General features: G+C 37.0%; 1 protein-coding gene and 1 long non-coding RNA gene across 4 annotated transcripts in view; one reads left to right on the forward strand and one right to left on the reverse strand.

Annotated features, from left to right (window-relative positions):
• LOC141282498 (uncharacterized) overlaps window positions 1-23,379 on the forward strand; it is a 110,458-nt gene that overhangs the window by 74,782 nt on the left and 12,297 nt on the right. The window lies entirely within an intron of this gene.
• Window positions 12,701-23,379, reverse strand: part of fat3a (FAT atypical cadherin 3a) — a 197,747-nt gene continuing 187,068 nt past the window's right edge. For both annotated transcript variants that reach the window (XM_065280499.1, XM_073815542.1), the window contains exons 30-31: window positions 17,035-17,070; window positions 12,701-16,289 (exon numbers count right to left, since the gene is read on the reverse strand). In XM_065280499.1, coding sequence (XP_065136571.1) covers window positions 15,775-16,289; window positions 17,035-17,070 — 551 coding nt within the window. In that variant the 3' untranslated portion in view covers window positions 12,701-15,774. The remainder of the gene's footprint in view (window positions 16,290-17,034; window positions 17,071-23,379) is intronic.

Here is a 23,379-nt window from a genome sequence, read left to right on the forward strand (position 1 = left end):
CCGCTATAAATCACGGTGTTGATTTTAAACGTCTCGCAGATTTTACACCGACTACAGCCCAGTTTGCTGACTAAAATAAATGTAATTCACTACCCAAAGACTAATTATTAGACGTAAAATAATAAACTTTAATTTATCTAAATCATATGGAACAGAAGGGTTACTATCACATTAGTGTTTAACTCAGATGTTGTTGGAAAATACAAAGTTACGCAATAATGAATAATGTCTTTTCAGCATGTAAAGAATATTTTATTTTTACTGACCTCTATCATGCAAACAGATAGGAGCCAAAGTGAGATATGGTAGAGAAGTAATTCATTTAAGATGAACAGGGTTCATGTCCTTGTGCGGAGCGGTGGCCCATTCCACCCCAATTTTGCATCACGTCTGCCAGGATCTGCCCTGCCAGGCACTCACTGAGACATACATACACACACAGTCAGAGAGATTATCCCAGCTTAACACAACCCTGCTTCACCTTTCACATTTTCTTGCTGCTTGGAAAGAAGTTCCAGAAAATTAACTATATTCTCATATAAAGCCATACCACGGACTCACCAAATAAATGTTTCCTCTGCATGGTTTAATCTAATCTTTGCACTCATTATGGAAGAAAAATGACCTCTTAATGGTGCCAAGTCTGGGCAGTGCATATAAAGTGATTTAAATACATATTATTTATCATTTAATTTATCTTAATATCTAAGTAAGGGACAAAATATTAGGGTAGTAAAAGTGGAATTTATCTAAAAGTGACGCATGCATTAAAAAAATCCCACTATAAGGCCTCATACTTTATTGTCTTATTTTAATTAATGCATGTCACAGTGCGAACAACACCACAATAGTATTTACAATCAAGTACATGCACAGTATATCTTTTCCTGTTTTCAGATACAGAACAGAACTGGTGATGTTAGCTGGCGCGAGGCTTTATCTCTCCAAGCCAGCAATGGCATCCACCACGCAGCCTCAATTTTTGGGGGATGCAACCCATCCATTCGGTTCGACAGCAACAGATAACACCCTGCCTACTTGAATCATTTCAATGTGAGGTCGGTGTTTGAACGATTAGGATTTTTTACATCAGCACTGTGAATAAGAGAGGCGTTTACTGAATGGAAACCCTAGCTGTGACTTGTTGGTCGGGTGCTTGTGTGGGTACGGGCTGATAGTTTGAGCGCATGGCTCATTAAAGGATCGAGTTATGTAACGGGCGTCTGATTTCTTAGCGAGAGAGTCCTCGCTTTGATGTCACAAAGTAGGAAACCCTCTTGAGAGCGGCGGTGCTTGTCACTGTCTGTATGCATTTGGGTTTAATTTGTACGACGTGTGAAAGAACTCGTGTGTCTGGGACTGTGTGGGAGACATAAGAACTTCAATATCGGAGGAAAATTATCATCTATTCCCACACACTATATTCCGGGTTGTTTCCATCTATGGTCAAACCCAATCATCAGGTTTAGGTTAACCTATGCTGATTGTTTAAACCAATGGTTTGGTTAATTTAAAGGGGTAATGCAATACAAGCAATCTATTTAAACATTTACAAACAACACACCCTAAAACATATAAAGAGGCTGAACAAAAACAAGCTGCCAAGTTTCCGTCTGTCTGTTACAGGATAGTTTTAGGAAGGGAAACCCTAGGAACAAAGTAGTGGTCGACCGATATGGTTTTTATGGAGTGCCGATGTTAAGAAAGCTGTATGGCCAATTACAAATGTTATTACAGTAAATAAGAGACAAACAGAAAATTGGTGAAAATAAAAAACATTTGTTATGCATAACATTTATAAATATTCCCCTTTAAAGTACTTAAAAGACATAATTAATCTGACATCTCACAGTACTGTTTGAATAAGTGTGTTAAACTAATGTGACACAACATAACGTCATGTTAAAAAAAATTCTAAATATCGGACGATATATCGGCATCTTCAATATACCGTCCTAACACTAGTACAAAGATCACATAGTAACTTAATAACTTTGTTGTTACCATTAGATAAATAAGAATAAATATAAAATGTGTGTGTGTGCGTGTCCTGATATTTTTACGTTAGGGACCAAAACGTCTCAACAAAATAAATATATCATCAAATGATGACTTTCTGTGAACATTTTTAGGGCTCCATGAGAAAACCAGCATATAAATTATACAGAATGGTGCTGTTTGAAAAAGTTTTCTGTAATGGGTAGTAGTGTTGTAGTTCTCGAGACCGGTCTCAAGACCACTTTTTAAAGGTCTTGGTCTCGTCTTGGAATCGATCGCATTTTTACTCGGTCTCGTCTCGGTCTCAGACAAAGAGGACTCTGAATTTTATTTCAGGACCGGTCAAGACCACAACTGATGGCACACTGCAAAAAATGATTTTCAAGAAAAAAATCTTAGTATGTTTGTCTTGTTTTCAGTAAAAATATCTAAACATTCTTAAATTAAGATGCTTTTTCTTGATGAACAAAACGACCCAAGAAAATAAGTTTAGTTTTTAGAGGAAAAAATATCAAATTGTGCATAAAACAATTTTTTTTTTCTTTAATTTAGTGTTTAAGAAAAAGGTTCAAGATTTTTTTTCTTACCCCATTGGCAGATTTTTTTTGCTTGTTTATTCACAAAATCACCTAAATTTGATATTTTTGGTATAAAAACTAGACTTATTTTCTTGGGTAGTTTTGCTCATCATGCCTAATCATAAGCATATTCCACATTTTATCATAAGTGTTTTAATGCAGTGATTTGCAATGGTCTTGGTCTTGACTTCTCTGCCGTTCTTGGTCTTGGTCTTGACTCAGTCTCGATCCTTTTAAGTCTTGGTCTTGTCTCGGTCTCGGCCTGTCTTGGTCTTGGTCCTGACTTGGTCTCGGTTTAGGTGGTCTTGACTACAACACTAATAGGTAGGTTATGCAATATAAGCAGTATTGGTATCGTCAAAAGTTTAAAAAAGTATCAGCATCATATTGCTTGAAAAATATCACCCAGAAGAAATGTGCTAATAGTAATCACTGATTTTTAATAAACGTAGCAAAAAGTTGTCATGTCTATTTTGTTTAATAATCGACGGCTAGCAAAAAAAAATCACCTACATAAATATTTTATAGAAGTATTGTTATTGATATCGGAAAATAACTGGTATCGCCCATATAATACCCACAAATTGGCAAGCTGCATTGTCCCTATTCTTTGGCCTTGTCTCAATCAGCTCCCTTATTCAGTAGTCAGGGCACTGATCAGGGAGTCAGCCATTTTAAGGGCTGTCTCAATCGAAAAATCCTTCCAGTGCACTGAACCATTAGTTCCCTAAAAATCCCCACAATTCAATGCAAAAACCAGAGCTATGTTCCCTTACCCGAAATTACTTTTCTGAAGCTCCAAGCAAAAGCATGCGAGGCAACCTTAGGGGCTGTCCACACGGAGACGCGTATCACTGTATACGTATAAATTTGTTATCGTATTGGCGTTTCATCCACACGGATCCGGCGTTTTGGGAGACTGAATCCGCTATTTTTTGAAACCGGGTCCTAAAGTGGATAAATCTGAAACCGACACCCTTGCAGTTTCGTCTGTACAGCCAATCCGTATATTTTGTGAAGCGAAAACGTCATCACGTGTCGGAAGCGGCACACGTAACAGCAACAACAATAACGGCAGACTACTAGTACAGAAGCTACTAAAGCCTACTAGCTTTATTACAGCATAATCTGTTGCTTCTATGCAATTGTGGTGACCAACAAGCGATAATGGACAACACCAAACGTTGGTTATGCGCATGCTCAAAGTCTTCTTCTCCGTGTATAGTGTATATCTGTGGCAGAATTACAGCGCCCCATAATGGTCCGGCATATATACTACACCGCTTTTAGTCGGTTTCAGTGGTTTTGTGTTTACGGATTATTTTTTTAGAGCAAGGAAAAAAAATGATCGGATAGGGAATGCACCGGCTTCGTGTGGACATAGCCTTAATAATAAACTTTTGAAAAGACTAACGTTTGTTTTGGTTTTAATATAAACACACATAGCTAGACAGGAAGAGACCATAGTTTACTTAATATCTAAATGTAATATTCCTTCAAATTTATGCACAGATATGTAATGAGAATAAGGAATAAAATAGTGGCCACAAAACTGTTTGTCACACCTAAATATCCATGAATATAATTTATTTTAAATTAGGAAACAAAATCTAAAACAAAGTGAATTTTTTTTCAAGTAACACATTTCACAAAAATGTTTTTTTTTATAATAAAATTATAAATAGTTTAATCTAACATCGACATTTTGTGTTTGCTAATAGCAGTGACTGGTATGTTTGGTAATTTATTCGTAACGGCACTCCAGCATCCATGGTTTAGTCATGGCGAGAACCGGTTAATCCATACACAAGTTGATCCACACAAGTTAATCAATACAAACGTTGAGGGGAGGGCAATTTGATCTAATTCACCTCACCCGCATGTTTTTGGACTATGAAAGGAAACTGAAGTACCCGGCGTAAACCCACACTGACACGGAGATCACGCAAACCCCACACAGAAACCTTTTATACACCAATATACCAATAGATGGTAAATATTTATAATAATGAACTATACCTGTGACTACTATGTTATGACATAATGCTTAATGAACTGACTTTACAAACTTAAAATGAGAATAGCATCATCAGCTACAATAACAAAAGTTAGCTTTAAGTGTCTAGCATCATTTGTGTGCATGGTTTGCAAGTCCATTGATGTTCATTCTTAAACTATGCAAACACCCATTGGGCACCCCAGAAAACCTGATTATATGGCATCACCTGTTCATTACCATACTGATGTGTTAACTGTCAGCTCTGCTCCATGCTGTCACATCCCGTCTTCATTATCAGGTCTAAATATCCGACATCCAGTCTTTCATGTTACATTAATCTTTCAGTGACGCTCCACTGATACTGAGACGTTAAACTGCTCTGAAGTCATGGACCCCGACTTGCTTTCATTATAGCACATGGGTACAATGTAATCCCAAGGTGAATCCAGTAAAGAAGGATATTAGGATTCATCACTGATGTTTAAATGACACAAGTCTATCTTTATCCCTAAATTCTGTAGAGGATGAAGCATTTTTTTTTTGTAACATTATGTTTATCTCTTAAGCTGTTTAGAGGCTTTCTGGTCAGGTTCAAACATTGGTGTACTCAATAAAGCTAAGATAAGGTTTGTTTAAGAGCTGATCTGAATTCAGTTCATGCTTTATAGACCTACTCAAGTTGGAAACTGCTAAGTCAATCACAAAATACAATGACTGAGATCGAAAAGAGTACAAATAAGTAAATGAAAAAGAAAAAAGAAAACGCACACACACACACATCTAAACTGACGAACCGTCCGGGTGCCAACTCAATCAGTCTCAGGATGTAAGCAGCAATACTAACACACTGCTTTTCTGGCAGATTGAAACTCACAACGTCTGCTCCGTTATGGTCACTGACAGCGGGCAGAAACAATGCTAATGGAAAAAAATACATAATCATGCATAGTTGTGGCTTTTCAAACATTAACAAAGTTAATCCAACTAAAGCACTGATCCAATGAACACAGGTGTTGAAGAGACATCTTTGTGCTTTCTCTGACAGCAGGGGTAAAGTATCTGGAAGAGTTACAGTCCTGCTGTCCTGGGTTGAGATAAAGACAAAGATCTCGATGTGTGAGCACTAAAATTGCCCCATCACCAGCCTAAAATAAACCTCGCGGAGCAATTCAGATGCTGTGTGTCAATACACCCACAAAAATCTTGATATTTCCCTGTTTTACTGTTTAGGTCTGGATTTATCTTTTTAATAAAACAAATCTTACTATTGCATCTATTCTTTGTTGATCTTATAAATCTGACTCTCTTTACTATTGCATCTACATTTTGTTCCTACTTAAAAACAATAAACAGAAATTTAACAGACATATACTTTCCCGGGCAGGGTTTAGATTAATCCAGGACCAGGCCTTAGATATATTAGGATACTAAAGTAGTTTTTACAAACATACCTTACAGTAAACATCACTGCCGTGCATCTTGAGGCAAAACAATGGTACTGATACACTTTAAAAGCCCTTATACCATGAGTCTGTTGAATGCTGTATTCTGATTGGTTGAGAAATGTTCCATGGGTATGCATTATTTTTTGATAATCGCACACCTAACTTGTCAAATGTCTTAAAAATAGGCACCAGAGCAATGTTTGTGGTAGCCGTGGTATAAGAGGAATAATTGACTCCGGTCCTTTGAATTATTCGAAGATAATGCACACCTGTGGTGTAACGCCCATGGCACTCCACTTCGAGTTGCATTATTTTCTTATAATTCAACAGCCCATCGTCATTTATTTTTTTACTTAACTGGCACTGTCCTGTTTACTTCATTAATTTAACTGTACATTTTAATCTGCAACAATATATCATTTGTCGTGATAAAGGTCTATTGATGTGGATACACCAAACGCGAATTCAACGATTTGCATGCGTATATTACATAAAAAGTCAATGCAAAGATGCAAATATATGCAAAATGTGTGGGGTAATGTGAATGACAGCAATTAGGTGGCGCGAAAACGTGTAATATTCACCTCAAACGCGTCTTCACAAACTTCGAAAATATTCAACTCAAGGAAAAATGTGCATGACACAAAGTTTTTTACAGGGAGGAACACAATGCTTCACATTTGATGTGTACGCATTATAAGAATGCAGTTTTCATATTTCAAAACCTTTTAGCAGTAATAATAATAGTGACAGTAATTTATTAATTTGTGACAAGAGTATGCAGCAAACCTTTGACACCTAGTGGCCGCTAAAAGTGTAAAACGGCGTTTCAGGCGTCAAAATTGTGTTTACCGCGTCTAGTTTGCCACTTGAACAGTTTGAATGCATTCGCGCGTCTAGACACGCGGAAAAAGCAAGCATTTGACGCGCGTCAGAGGCAAAATCTGCTTCTTGTGGGAGGGGCAAGTGCTATGCAGTTGTCTGTTTGCAAGAAGACTGATGTTGATTGTGCATTTATCGAGAGTTACCGGTTTGTATTTGCTATAGGGGGAAAATAAACGGCGCGGGTCGATAAACGTCACGTGACTCAAAAGTGAAATGTGTATTTACAACTTACCAGGTTGCCCAATGTCCTCACTGACACTCTTCCAAGTGAGGTCCTTTTTATTCCTGTCTGTATAGAAATAAAAACTTGTGTCATATAGCTCTGGGTGACTGCTCACGGACAATATCAAGCGTCCCTTCAGGTTGAATGAGTGACTCTGGGCGGGGCTGCCGCCACAGCAGCAAGCATGCTCCTGATTGATTAACGCGGTGCGAAATTTCGGCAAATATTTCAACTCGGGCGTCAGCCGCAAATTTGCGTCAAACGCAAATGCACAAAAACACCATTCGTGCATTCCACGGCATACGTTCAATTCGCGTAAAATGAGGCGGAATCGCGTCTTCTGCGCCGCGTCAAACACCTCATCTGCGCAGCGAGACCTCCAGACGCGCGTCATCGCGTCTTCACATTGACTTAACATTGAAATCAATCGTGCTTCACGCTTCTACCGTGGCTGGTGTAAATGCAGCATAAAACAAACCTCATTTTTTGTTGATAATGTTATGTATAAAATATACTTTATTGCATTATTTTTATTTATCACAATTAACGTAGCCTTTATTTAATATTTTCACCAGACGCTCCATGAACGACCAAGATTAGGCTGCTAGACCAAAAAATGCAAGAGTTATATTAATTTGAAGGGGTACATTACCTTTTCACACACACACTCATGCTGTTCAGTGGATGGATGTTAGGAAACTAAATCATTGCACAAGCTTCTGAACAACATTTATATATGAGAACAATGGCTAATGTTCATTTATTCAGAAATTCCTCAACAATTAGTTCAACTTTAGCCGTCTGTTCAAAACATTTCACAAGTGACTGCTCCAATGTGGCAGTACAATCAGTCCTTCCAGAAAAACGCAAGTTTTTTGTTGATTTTGCGGCACGTTTTTTTAAAAATGCGATGAAATATGCTGAATATTTATGCAATTTTATGCAATGAAATTGCGGGAACTTGCCAAAATTGTGGGAACTTGCAAAAACGGCGTGAACTTGCTAAAACTGTGACAGAAACAGGGGACATTGCTGTGCATGTGTTAAGTAAATGCAAAATTTTTTAACTTTCTGCTGAGATATATATGACTTTTGCTACGTAAATGCAGGGATTCTAATCATGCAAGCCCCGCATATTTTGCAAACAGAAAAAAGGCGAAAGTGCGGCTTATTTAAAAAATGAATAAATATGCGGACTTTGGCTGATTATGCATTGAATCATCCGATCGCTTAATCAAGTTTTTCTGGAGGGACTGATTAATGCTAGTTTTCCAAGAATCTTCTCATCAAAGATGTTGCAGTCTTTACTTTGTTGGGTCCGACCTCAAATCCACAACCCGTAAGTAAACACATTTTAAGTAGTGCTGCACGATAAATTGCACGCGATTGTCATCTCGTTGATTAAAAAGCGCCATCACATGCTTTCAGAACCGGCTGCCGGTTGCAGCTTTTGAAAGCAGGTGATGATGATTTACTACTAATCACTGAACCGGCTTTACTAAAAAAGGTGCGCCAGATAATCGCATGCGATTTATCATTCAGCCCTAACTTTAAGTTACATTATGGAGCCAGAGAAAACTGAAATGATATATTGTAAACTGTTATGAAACGCTAACTAGATGCTTACTTGTTGTTTTGTAACGTTAAAGTCTTTGGTAGCCACAATTTTTGATCTGTTGGAAATCAGACGTTGTTGGATTGTTTTCTTAAGTTACAGACACCGGCCCTGTTGGTATCTGTTTGTTTATTGAGTTAAACATGGTAAGGTTAAAATCTCTTATGGTGCATTCACACCAACCGCGGTAAAGGCGGCAAAAACTCGCTATTCACGCTCGCTGCTTGTAATCACGCCATTACTACAGCAAGGTCCTGATTGGTTAACGCGGCGCGGAAATCCGCCAAAGTTCAGATTTTTCAACTAGTGCGTTTCCCGTGGCAACGCTCAATTCACGCGGAACGCGCCGCAGGATGCCTAATCGCATCTTTGCATTGACTTAACATGTAAATCACACGTGCTTGCTGCCTCTACCGGGTCTGTTGTGAACCCTGCATTAGTCTCTGTGTCTGTTGGTTTACTAACCTAACATTTCGTGTACAGAAACTAACATTTAAAGTATGGGTAACGTTATTTCAACTGTGTATTTCACTTATAAAACAACCGGCCAATCAGAAGAAAGGCTCATGAATATTACTTATTACAAGCCAAAACGACCTGTTTTTAGCAGAGCTCCTGTAAGAGGAGCTGTAAAAATATATAGAGATTGTTTTTGGTACTTAAACTGCAAATATATATTCTTAAGGACATCATAACTTAAAATAAAACTCCAGAACACTTTGAAATATGTGACCTTTAAAGTGACCCAAATCGAACAGAAATTTGAATAGCATGATACCTACATACAAGATTTTAAAGAAAATATTTGAACTTATTATTTACAGAGATAAATTATAGTGCTTAAGCAACCTCTCACTTTAAACTTTTTTAAAAATAGCTCAATTTTCTTGAGAATAAATCATTTAAGTGGACAACATAGTGGAAAAACAAAGCTATAAATTAAAAGAGCAGATGTGACTGCAGGTGTACAGAGATATCTTCATCTTTAATGCAATTATGCAAAAACTAATTTTAATGAAACATTGGTCTGTTTGTGCGAAGCGTAATAACATTATTCATCATCACTATAATGCACAACCTCTTAATAAACAGATTCTCTTCACTGCAGACTGAGCATTCAGAAAAGAAACTCTCAACGCCACGAAACTATTGAAGTTTTACCTAAAGATGCTCACAGTGCCTAAATCTGGTTAGAAGCCCATCAGAAGGCGAGTGTCTGTCAGCACTGAGAGCATGTACATCGGTTCAAATGAATAAGCTCTTAAAGGCAAAAAAATTGAAGCACCTTAAAAGCCACAGCAGTTGGGGAGATAATGAAACTCAGAAAGCTTTCAAAGTGAGAGATCTGATCTCTCTCTCTCTCTCTCTCTCTCTCTCTCTCTCTCTCTCGCTCTCTCTCTCTCATACACGCACACGATTAAACACCAAATCTCTGTAGTTTCTCAGTTTTGGAAAGACTCTTAAAGTCTGAAAATGAGTTACTATCGATCCCGAACTCTTGTTATACAACACAACAATTGTAAACATCTGAAGTGGAGTTATTTCCAAACCGAAAAAGTTTAAAAACGTGTTATCAACCTGACTGCATGACAGTTTTATTAACACCTATGATGTGGGAGTGAATTTTACACAGTCAGAAAAAGGTACAAAAGCCATCACTGGGACCTTTAAAAAGCTCCTAATATTTATTATTTTTTTTAGTAGGTACAGATATATACTTTTGGAGGGCCCAGTACCCCTAAAGTTATGAATGTGTACTCTTTAGGTACAGAGGGTGTAGGATACTTATGCAGACATTTTAAAGCCACAATATGTCAGATTTCCTTAAAAAAGTATAGTGTAATATATTTAATGCAGTTGTATCCTTACATTATCCACAAAGTTCCCAAGGATTTGTTAATACAGAGAAATTCCTGTTTTAAAGGTCCCGTTTTTTTCTGTGTTTTTAAAGCTATGATTGTGTTTATGGTGCACAATGTAATATAACAAAAACCCAATATACCAATATACACGCAATATCACAAAAACGTTTTTTTTTTTTCACACAATTACTTATCTCTTTACACTGTAAAAAATGATTTTCAAGAAAAATAAATCCTTAATATTTTTGTCTTGTTTTCAGTAAAAATATCTAAAAATTCTTAAATTAAGATCTATTTTCTTGATGAGCAAAATGACCTAGGAAAATAAATCTAGTTTTTAGACAAAAAATATAAAGTATATAGTAAATTAGTACTTAAAACAAGCAAAACAAAAATAAAATCCATCTGCCAATGGAATAAGAAAAATCTTCTTGAAATAAGTTTACTTTTTCCATAAACACTTGATTCAACATTTTTTGTTTTAAGCACAAATTCGCTTAAATTTTATATTTTTGTCTAAAAACTAGACTCATTTTCCTACACTCCAAAAAATGATTTTCAAAAAAAAATTCTTAGTTTTTTTTGTCTTGTTTTCAGTAAAAATGTTCTTAAAAAAATTTCTTAAATTAAGATGCTTTTTCTTGATGAGCAAAACAACCCAAGAAAATAAGTCTAGTTTTTAGACCAAAAATATCAAATTTAAGTGATTTTGTGCATAAAACAAACAAAAAATCTGCCATTGGGTTAAGAAAAAAAAAGTTTTTTGCTTGAATTTAGTGTTTAAGAAAAATGTTCAAGATTTTTTTAAGCAAAAAAATCTTGAAAGTTTTTCTTAAACACTAAATTCAAGCAAAAAACTTTTTTTTCCTTAAACACCTACACTGCAAAAAATTATTTTCAAGAAAAAAACATTTGTGTATTTTGTCTTGTTTTCAGTAAAAATATCTAAAAATTCCTAAATTAAGATGCTTTTTCTTGATGAGCAAAAATATAAAATTTAAATGTTTTGGTACATAAAACAAGGAAAAAAATCTGCCAATGGGTTAAGCAAATTTTTCTTGAATTTAGTGAAAAATGTTCAAGATTTGTTTGCTTACCCCATTGCCAGATTGATTTTCTTGTTTTATGCACAAAATCACTTAAATTTGATTTTTTGGTCTAAAATCTAGACTTGGTCGTTGTGCTCATCAAGAAAAAGCATTAATTTAAGAATGTTTAGGTATTTTTACTGAAAACAAGACAAAATTCTAAGAATTTTTTGTTGAAAATAATTTTTGCAGTGTAATTGAAAAAAATATTGGCAGATATTTTGCTTGTTTTAAGCACACATTTACTTAAATTTTATGTTTTCTTTTCTAAAAACTATGATGCATGCACGTGAAAATATTGAGTTGTGCGTGCGCACATGACGCGGAAAAAAGTATACCGCTGCCTTCAGCTTAGCTTGACTCTAGTGACAGCAGTGGCAGTTCACCCCTCACTCAAGTGACCACGCCCTTAATTATGCAAAACTTAATTATGCATGCTTAACATAATTTAAACGAATAAGTTACAAAAAAATTCACCCTTCCCTCACAGTTTTCATAAAGAGAAAAATTAAATATATAAACCAAACACACTTGTACCAGGCTGTAAACATATTATTTTCTGCTGTAAAGTTGGGCATTTTAACATGGAGGTCTATGAGAATTGAATTGAAGCCTGTCGATGAATTTCAGATTAAGTCACTTCCATATTGGCTTCATCAGAGAGATCGAAAGGTTGCCCCTCAGTATAAACATGATTTGGGAATTTCAAACGTCTCTAAATGGTTAAAACAACACCGCCTATCGTTCCTTTGTTGTTGTATAATAGCGACCTCTAGTGGTGAAAATCTACATATTGTAGCTTTAATCTCTTTTGTCTTTAGCAAATTAACCTAATGTAAGACAATGGGTATCAAAATAATCAAACACATGCATAACTTCATCGCAATATTCAGTTTCATCAATATTCGGCATTTTTTATTTTAGCATTGGTTTAAAAAAATAATAACAATAACACAAAGCAAGCAAAACAAAAATAAAATCCTGAAGTAAAAAAGACACTTTACATGTATCACAAGCATTTTTAATACTGTTTTACACAGTCAACAAAACAATTTAAGAGCTGAAATTAAAACTAAACGATCAAACGACGACCAATTAAAATAAAACACGCTGCAAGAGCAGAGCAATTCCCTTTAATTATAAACACAATAAAAAAATATATAATTTCAAAAGATGGACAGAAATGATATTTCGAAAGAAAATACAAAGACAAAAACTTGAAAGAAAATTGAAGCACACAAGCAAAACCCATGTGTGCGTTCGGCTGTTAAAAATGTTAAATGCAAAGTTCATATTTGTGATTTTGTCCTTTTCATCCACGTCAAACGCTCGCAGGACGCAATAACCCTGCCATCAATGCAGTTCAATATCTACAAAATCTGCATTTGAAGAACTTATATATACACTGTACAACAAATTACGTCAAAATTACAGCTTTTACAAAAAATTATCGCCCAATGGCATTCGTTACAACAGTACACTCTCTGAAAGCAAATGTCACAACGTTAAACCCCTTACGTCAACATGTTCCCTTTAAGACTTATTTGCATTTCCAATTTAAAATTGGTCCACAGTATTCTCTCACTCACTCGCTCTCTCTCTCTTTCTCTCACAGACACGCATTTGGGTCATATTTTATTGATTTCCCTTTTCTTTACATTTTCTTTTGGTGTATGTTTTCTTTTATCCCGTATTCTGTTTCAGGCCTTCTCTCTCTCTCTCTTTCTCTCTGACTTACAGTTATTGCTTTCTCTCGCTCATATTCTGTTTCTCTCTTTTGGACCGTACGCTACAGGCTTGTGTCATTCTTGCATTGCATGTGCCTCTGAACACAAAACACATCTCCGATCAAAGACTGATAATGACTTGCTGCTTACTGTATGGCTTTCTGATATGCAATCATGATATTTTTGTAAGACATGACCTTAATGAAGGACACAGACACACAAAGCATATTAATGATCAGTTTGAAAAATAGGGCTTTAAATATGACATGACAATGATTTCATATAGGGCTGCTGTATATCTGAACTTATCGCCCATCAATTTAGTGCAAATAATAAACAGAAAAAGTTTAAAAAGATACAGAACTTCCAATGTAGAGAGATACAGAAAATCTGTGTGCTTATTTATATTAATGTACATCTGTGCACACACACAAACTTATCCCCGAAACCTAGTGAACTGTCTCACTGTCTACATAGGCAAGGTGAAATCTTAATCAAATTTTAACCTCGCAGGTGATTTGAAACGCTCTACACAGACAAAAAACTTTCATAACGTCATTAACTCTTTCCCCGCCAGCATAAAAAAAACTTACCAGCCAGCGCCAGCATTTTTCATCATTTTCACAAAAGTTTAATGCCTTCCAGAAAATGTTCTTCTTAAAATATATAAACATACAATATATTAAATGAAAAAAACTGGAAAAAAGTTTCATCATACCTTCATTCCTTCTCTTTTTATCACCTCTCAAATATAGGTAGGTTTCTTCAAAAGCACAAAATTTTATAATTTAGAGATAATTCCATTTTTGTGGAGAACTTTGGATAGAAATCCGATTCAGAGCGATCCTCAAAACTTACACGGATATAAAGCTGTTTGCCCTAGGGAGATACTTCAGTGTTTTATAAATTGATGAAGTTGATAAGTTGATGCCACCTGGTGGATAATAGCGGTATTGCGGAAAGCCGGATATACTCGTCATTGGCAGGGAAGCATTTTCTCTTAATTGACGCGTTAGCGGCAGGGAAAGAGTTAAGCTTCGCCTTTGTTTTTAGCTGGGTTTCCATCCAAACATGAAGTAAATCTTTGCAAAAAAAAGCGAATTAGGTGCGTTTCAATCAAGTTGTTAGAGCGAATGACAGTGGTATTGGTAGTAACCAACAGTAAATAAAACAGAAAATGGAGACAGGACTGCATTTAGTTACGATCTGGCAAGTTATACATTTTCGCTATGCTGTGCACAGAAGAAATAATGCAGACAAGGGCATAACGTCAACGTCGAGACCCTTATATGGGAAAGACAACATCAGCGGAAACAGCTAGACAGAATTGGCTATATCAGAATTTATTCTGCAAATGCGTTTCCATCTCCTATTATTCACACCACCTCAAGTGGGCGGTTTATGCAAATTAAGAATTTTTCATTCTAAATTTGCCATTTCTATTACTTGTTTCTAGATGCACATAAAATCAGGGTGAAGGAAACCCAGCTATTGCGTTATGTATTGGCGACCTCTAGTGGTAAAAATATTACATATTGTGGCTTTAATATTTAATATGACAGAATAAGGTTGTCAGAGACTTTAGCCTGGATTTCACAGACAGGGTCACATTTGGCTGGTCAGAGTGTTTTTTGGTTTTGGGCTGGGAGAAATGCACATTTTTAAAATGCTTTTTAATACATTTTGTGCCATTTGTGTTGATTTTGTGTTCCAATAAATAAAAGGGACAACCGGAGATGTGTTAAAACAACACAAAATGTCTTGTTCCAATAATAACACAGAGATGTGTCTGGTTAGGGACAACACATTAATGTCAAACTTTAAATGTGTTGTCCTAAACTACACACAAAAAAGTTTGACATTAGCATATTCTTATGACCCTCCAATAAGCATAAAAAGCCGTAGCGCACAAATATTGGGTACAAATCTTAGTTTTTTAAAATTACACTATGATTAACAATAATCAACTTTTTCCAGCATCCTTCACATCAAAATCCAGTATGCCTGTATAAGTATACAGTTCACCAGGTTTCAGAACCGAGCCAGACTGTCACACGCTTTCATACACGTAGGGCGACACAAAAAATTAAATGGTGAAAAACTATAAGGAGATTTCTGGAAACTTTTCTACAGATCATTGGTCTCCGGTTGCTTCATCACTTCTTGTTGCTTTAATCCAGTGGTCCCCCATCTATGACATCACTTCCTGTGCTTTTAAATTCGGGAAGCTCTCTTCTCTGCGCATGCAGAGGGCGGAGCTTAGAGTTCTGTCTTCATTTTAACCTATGCAACAGTTTAAGTCTCGTTTTGTCTGTAAGCGCACAGGTAACCGCGTGTATATGTGCGTATGAGCATCACACCTCAGTCTGCTGCGTAAGCAGGTGCGAATGCGAGTCCTCCAAACTATCTAAACTTCCACCCGTTTCCGACCCTTCGATTCCTCGCGGCGTCAAGGAAACATCCGACACGGAGGAAGTGTTGACGGAGAGGCGCTCCTCCCTGCCGGCAAAAGTGCTAAACTCCTCCCCCGCCGAGCCGAGCGGCAGCTGATGCGGGGGGAGATATTGGCTGGGGTGAAAATGTGGGCGGGGCTTGCGGTCCCCACTGAGCGTGCTGTCCCTGGAGGCGGGTTGATTGGCGGGCGATGTATCGTCGTACTCGGTGGGAAGAGGTGGGGGCAACTGGTCCTGCGACATCATAAACTCCTCGTCGTGGGGAGGTGGGTAGTCGCTGTCAATATCAAACCCACCGAGGTAATAATCGGTCTCTAAGGGCACGCCCACTTCGCACGTCTCGTAGGTGGGCACTTCCTCAGGAAGGTCAGGTAGGCGCGTGTTCGGCAGCCAGTCGGAGGTATCCCAGTGGTACGCTGTAAAAACAAACATACACAGGAAGTGAGTAACTGTCACATGACTAACGTGTCACACAGTCAGTTTAGTCCGCATGCTTTGGCATCCCATGCGGAGTTTAACAGGTTAGACATCCTGTCCCAAAAGCCCATTTGCAATCTCCCTGGAAAATAATTCCCCTAGGGCTGCATTTGGGACAGGACTTTTATATTCAACATGCACATCCTGGGAAAGTGAGTGAACATGCCTGCAGGGTGACAGAAAACACAGCCGGTACGTGAAGTCACTGACGCGTTCCCATACAAGCCAAATGCATTAATCCAAAACAGCAAACAACGCGTAAACGAAAATAAATGAGTGTGAGGCTGGCATGCAGCGATGCATGAAACACAGAAGCGCAGGGACGCACACACAAAACACGGACCACTGTACAAAACCTAATCCTCAATATCACAAAACATCAATATCAAAGCAAAGCACACAGTCAGCGATGGAAGCGGCGCTGCGGGGGGAACGAAGACGAGAAGAAGGTAAAGGGTTGACACACTGATCTGTGCGTTTGCGTGCATGCGTGAGTTTGTAGACAAAGAGCATCTCTCTCGGCCGGATGATGTGACGTTTCCCAAAATGCAATAGCTCGACTTGTCAGCAGTACGGAAAGAGAGACCGAAACAAAGGCTGAAAAGGGAGGAGGGTCAGAAACTCTGCTGAACAAAGCGAGAGCGAGGGAGCAAGAGAGTGAAAGAAAGAGAGAGAAAGAATCACCTCTGTTGTAGTTTTGACCTTGATCCATAACAGACACTGGCAGGTGGAAAGAAAGGACAGAGAGACAGGGAAAGAAAGAGAGATGTTGAGGTCAGTACCAAGCATACCGCACACACCGGCATGAAAAGTAAACAAAAAGAGATTTTAATATTTTCTGAAAAATAAGAAAAAACAGTGCAAGTGTTGCCAGGGTGTAGATATGCAGTTGCTTGCTAGGTGGATGTAATGGTAAAAGCGCACTTTACATACAGTATTAAAGGATTACTCCACTCTCGTAAAAAAATCCAGATTTACCCACGCAATGTCATCCAAGACATTTGTCTTTTTTTGTTCAGTCAAGAAGAAATTAAGTTTTTTGAGGAAACATTCCAGGATTTTTCTCCATATAGTGGATTTCAGTGGACCTCAACAGTTTATAGTTTCAATGCAGCTTCAAATGGCTCTAAAGATCCCAACTGAGGCATAAAGGTCTTATCTAACAAAACGATCATCATTTTCACAAAAAAATAGTTTAAACCACAACTTCTCATCTTTTATTAGCCGTGTGATGCGCCTGCGTGACCTTATGTATTACGTAATCACGTCAAAAGGTCATGCGTTACATGTGTTAACTCTTTCACGGCCATTGACGAGTTATCTTGTCAATTAAGATAAAACATTTGCACAAAAAACGTGTTTCTGATGAGGTTTTATGTTAATCGAATCCGCGATTATCCACTAGATGGCGCACTTAATTTATAAAAACTGAAGCTAATTTTTTTAACTAATTTTAAACTCTGTGTATGTTTTAATTATCGTTCTGAATCTAATCTCTAACAACATTTTGTTTCTTTGTTTATTGTTTGTTTGAAAGCAGATTGTCTTTACGGAGCCCCTAAGGGGACATGGAGCAAAAATTAAATAAAGTTTAGTTTCGCGTGCACACATAAAAATATCGTGTGCTCACGTGAAACTATCGCGTTTCGTTTCACATGAGCACGCAAAACGAAACGCGATAGTTTCACGTGGAGCACACGAAACTAACTATTTACAAAAAATTCTGCACGTGAAGGTTTCGCGTGAGCACATGAAACTAAACTTTTGATTTTTTTGTCCAATGTCACCTTAAGGGCTCGGTAGGTCTGTTCTGTCATTTGATATATTTGTATGTTTATATATTTTTAGAAGAAATTTTTTCTGGAATGCATTTTGTGAAACTTTTGTGAAAATTACAAAAAAGTTGGCATTCAACTTAAAAAAACAAAAAGGCTGGCGGCGAATAAGATAAACACCCACTTGCAGATAATTTTAAACAATAAACTGACACAAAGACATTAATTATTATCATTTGACATACAACAATGTCAGAACTGGTCCTCTTTCTCTACACTTGTAAGTGGTAGTTTCGCATATGTCAAGCGTGACGTTTCAACATGATTACGTACATAAGATCACGCTGGCGCCTCACATGGCTAGTGCAAGTCAAGAAGTTGTGGTTTACATGTACTTTTTTTTGGCAAAAATGTGCATCGTTTTGCTAGATAAGATCCTTAAGGCTAGGTTGGGATCGTTTAGAGCCCTTTGAAGCGGCATTGAAACTGTTGAGGTCCACTAAAGTCCACTATATGGAGAAAAATCTTGGAATGTTTTCCTCAAAAAACTTAATTTCTTTTTTTGACTGACCAAAGAGAGACAAACATCTTAGATGAAATGGGGGTGAGTAAATGATCAGATTTTTTTATGAAAGTGGAGTAATCCTTTAACAGCAAGGATGCGTGAGGTTTTTTCCAAGTCTGAAGCCCAAGTGGTGCAAGATGAGTTACTGTATGTACTTATCCTGCATTGTTTGGGCTTCAAACTTTAAAAATCTCAAATCAAGTCACTTGACTTACTGTACAACTGAGATGTGTGCTGTTACAAAACAACCACAATGAAAGCCGTCACTGTTACTATGGTAAAATGTTACAAAATTCGATATGGGATCTTATTCAGACAGTATAAGCAGAATCTTTATGCTACTAGTGCTGTTTCCTAAGCTAAACATTAATATTACTGCTCATACTTTGGTGATTCAAACAAACTCAAAGTATGAGCAATCTTTTAAAGCAAACTTTCCTTGGCAAACAAACACCACTGAGGATTAAGATAGAGGCTTACACTGTCTGAAGAGATCCCATATTCAATAACAGGAATTATGTGCGGTAGGGATTTTTTTTGAGGGTAAGATGAGCAAGAAAAAAATTAATGCAGAAGAGGGAAAAAGAGAGAGCATGGTATGCTGTTAAGTCACTCGTTTGATCTGTGTTGCTGACTATTATAAGATATGATAAGGCTTAGGGCTGTAATGTCAGGTAAATGTGAAGCATAAGGCAAGCATGAGTCTTTCGTCTATAAAATGAAATGCACACAAAAGTGCAGACACTATCAGTTTCTGCGCCTCATATAGCCGTATCAACTACTAGATTCAGCATATTGTGTAATGCTCCTTTTTTGGCTTTAATAAAGATATTATTAAACATAATGTTTAAATTGAATAAATATTTTAGATCTATTAGAACAATTAATTATAATAAGTTAACAGACTAACAGTATAATTACTCAATTGGAACTAGATTTATGCGAGGTAGAGAAAAAACTTTACGATAACGGGACAAATTTGTCTTTCTTGGGATATTCTTAACTTGAGAAATGACTTATAATAATAGTTTTTACTTAGTGTTACATTAAAGGAAAACACCACCGTTTTTCAATATTTTACTATGTTCTTACCTCAACTTAGATAAATTAATACACACCTATCTTTTTTCAATGCGTCCACTTAATCTTTGTAGACTGCGTCGTGAATGTGTTAGCATTTAGCCTAGCCCCATTCATTCCTTAGGATCCAAACAGAGATGAATTTAGAAGCCACCAAACACTTCCATGTTTCCCTATTTAAAGGCTTACATGAAATGTTACATGAGTAAGTATATGGTTGCACAAAATAAAACCTGACGATTTTTAAACGGATAAAAATGAGAACTATATTGTATGGCGAAAGAGCACTTAGTTTGCAGCACTTAGACCTTATCGCGCATTAACATCATCACTCCTGACTCCTCCCCCTCTTGCTCAAACTTCCGTCAGTATTACTGCGCCCGAGGTGGAAGCGCAGCAAACTAAGTGCTTTTCCGCCATACAACATAGTTTTCATCTTTTATCAGCTTAAAAAATTGCAGCGTTTATTTTGTGGCACCATACTTACTCGTGTAACTACTCATGTAACAGTCTTTAAATAGGGAAAACATGGAAGTGTTTGGTGGCTTCTAAAATTCATCCCTGTTTGGATCCTAAGGAATTAATTGGCTAGGCTAAATGCTAACACATTGAAAAAGATAGGTTTGTATTAATTCATCTAAGTTAAGGCAAGAACATAATAAAATATTGAAAAACAGTGGTGTTTTCCTTTTAGACCGAGTCACACTGATCCAACAAACACTAACTTAAAGGACCAGTATGTTGATTTGTAGCAGGATCTAGTTGTGAGACCGTGGATTGCAACAAACAGCAACTCAGTCCACAGCTCACCCCTCTCTTCGAAACGCATAATAAAGCTACGAAAGCCACTACAGGACGAACACATCATCGTCTGAGACAACGTATTGACAAAATGCGCTCTATAGAGCAGTTTGTCCATTTAGGGCTACTGTAGAAACACGGCGGCGCAAAACGGCGACTTCCATGTAGTAGCCCATGTAGCTAAAAACGGCTCATTCTAAGATAATAAAAACAATACAGTTTATTATTAGGGCTGGGTATCGATTCAGATGTTCCAGATCGATTCGATTTTGATTCCTAAGCTATCGATTAGATTCCGATTCTCAGAACGGTTTTTAGACTCGATTCTGGATTAATTTAAATTAATATAGATTTCTTACAAATACTATATTTATAAAAAAGAGCAAGGGTAATTAATAAAAATAAATTAAAAGCCACAAACCTGTATATTAAACTCTTTAATTTTAGGTACACTTGGGTACATTAAAACAGAACCCATCTCTAATTTTCAAATGCATACAGTTATGTTAAAGGACAAGTTCGGTATTTTACACTTAAAGCCCTGTTTTCAGATTGTTTATGATGAAATAGAACGGTTTTGACTGAAATTTGGACATATGCGGGTGGCCCGAGAATTTTTGGGTGTTTGTTGTTTCACCTCTACAATGGGTTTAATGGTGCACAGGAACAATCCTTCCTAAAATGCATTAAACTTTCGTTTACAAAGACGTGAAACTCACCGAGTGGTCAGGGGTGTTTACTGATATGCTCACACAAAAATCACTGCAAACGATGCTTTCCAACAGCTGTTTTAGCATTCGTTGTAAACTTGTGGACCTATTTTTCCAAACGCCTCATACCCGGACATTCTTCCGCTGAGAGCTTGAATAATAGACACTCCAGCCCAGGTGGTGGCGCTAATCCGCCTTTACCAATTACAGGAATACAAACAACGTTCCCGGCGCGGAGTAATACCGTACCTCACAGCACATCTAATACAACTCAATGGAGTTGGACAAAAACTACGATAAAACCTGTTGGAATGCGTCTTTTGCAGCGATTTTTGTGTGAGCATACCAGTGAACACCTCTGACCACTCGGTGAGTTTCACGTCTTTGTAAATGAAAGTTTAATGCATTTTAGAAAGGATTGTTCCAGTGCACCTATAGACCCATTATAGAGGTGGGAGGTGATACAAGAAACACCCAAAGATTCTCGGGCCAGCAGCATATGTTCAAATTTCAGTCAAAACCGTTCTATTTCATCATAAACAATCTGAAAACAGGGCTTTAAAGGATTAGTCCATTTTCTTAAAAGAAAAATCCAGATAATTTACACACCACCATGTCATCCAAAATGTTGATGTCTTTCTTTGTTCAGTCTAGAAGAAATTATGTTTTTTGAGGAAAACATTGCAGGATTTTTCTCATTTTAATAGACTTTAATAGAGCCCAAAAATGAACACTTAACTCAACACGTAACAGTTTTTTTCAATGGAGTTTCAAAGGACTATAAACGATCCCAAACGAGGCATAAGGGTCTTATCTAGCAAAACGATTGTCATTTTTGACAAGAAAAATAACAAATATACACTTTTAAAGCACAACTTCTCGTTTAAATCCGGTCGTGATGAGCCAACGTGACCCTACGCAATACGTCATGACGTCAAAAGTTCACAGAGGAAGAACGTGAAACTCCGCCCCAGTGTTTACAAGTGTTGAGAACGAGGACCGTTCCTACGTTGTTGCATGTCAACTGATACTAATTAATGTCTTTGTGGCAGTTTATTGTTTACAATGGTCCGCAAATGTGCGTTTTATATATGTAACACGTGACCTCCCTACGTCACTACGCATTTACGTTAGGTCGCGCTGGACCGGATCTAGACGAGAAATTGTGGTTTAAAAGTACATATTTGTTATTTTTCTTGTCAAAAATGAAAATCGGTTCGCTAGATAAGACCCTTATGCCTCGTTTGGGATCGTTTATAGTCCTTTGAAACTCTGTTGAAAAAAAACTGTTACGTGTTGAGTAAAGTGTTGGTGTCCATTAAAGTCTATTAAAATTAGAAAAATCCTGCAATGTTTTCCTCAAAAAACATAATTTCTTCTCGACTGAACAAAGAAAGACATCAACATTTTGGATGACATGGTGGTGAGTAAATTATCTGGATTTTTCTTTTAAGAAAATGGAATATTCCTTTAAGTGTAAAATACCGAACTTGTCCTTTAAATACAATACAATTTTGATGCAAGATGAAAAATGTATGCTGAAAAAAAGTCAGAACAGTCTAGTGAAGAAGACTAGTAATTAGATTAACGTTAATATTACATTCAATGTTTGCGAAAATAAATGCGTGCAAATGCGTCAGACAGAAAACGCAAGATATTTCACATTTTGCTGTGTACCAAAGTTCAAGTCTGTTGAACTCTGAGTTGCGAATTCGTATCACGTGGAGATATGTGACCAGTAGAAAATCGGTGAGTTACGGCGTGACCTTTCTCTTTTGAAAAGCAAAACGGATGAACTTATATTGACGAATCGCTCCTCGCCCATGTTCGCAGTAACGTCCGAAAAATATTCCTATGCGCAAAGTCTAGTGTGACTGCAACTTTAGATTCATGTTAGTTTGTTGGATCAATGTGAACCTTAAAGAGTCATATAAAGTTGAATATGCACAAATTCAGGCTATCCTTTACTGTATGTCGTCTATGGTTTAGGTCAAGTCTCTATTAATGATGAAAATAATAGGTTTAGGCTACAGATTTATAAAGCACTGTAAATATTTGTGTCTGTAACATGAAAGAAGTGAAAGCTCATATTGTGTTT

The sequence above is a fragment of the Paramisgurnus dabryanus genome, chromosome 8 (genome assembly GCF_030506205.2).
Source record: "Paramisgurnus dabryanus chromosome 8, PD_genome_1.1, whole genome shotgun sequence".
Lineage (NCBI taxonomy): Eukaryota > Metazoa > Chordata > Actinopteri > Cypriniformes > Cobitidae > Paramisgurnus > Paramisgurnus dabryanus.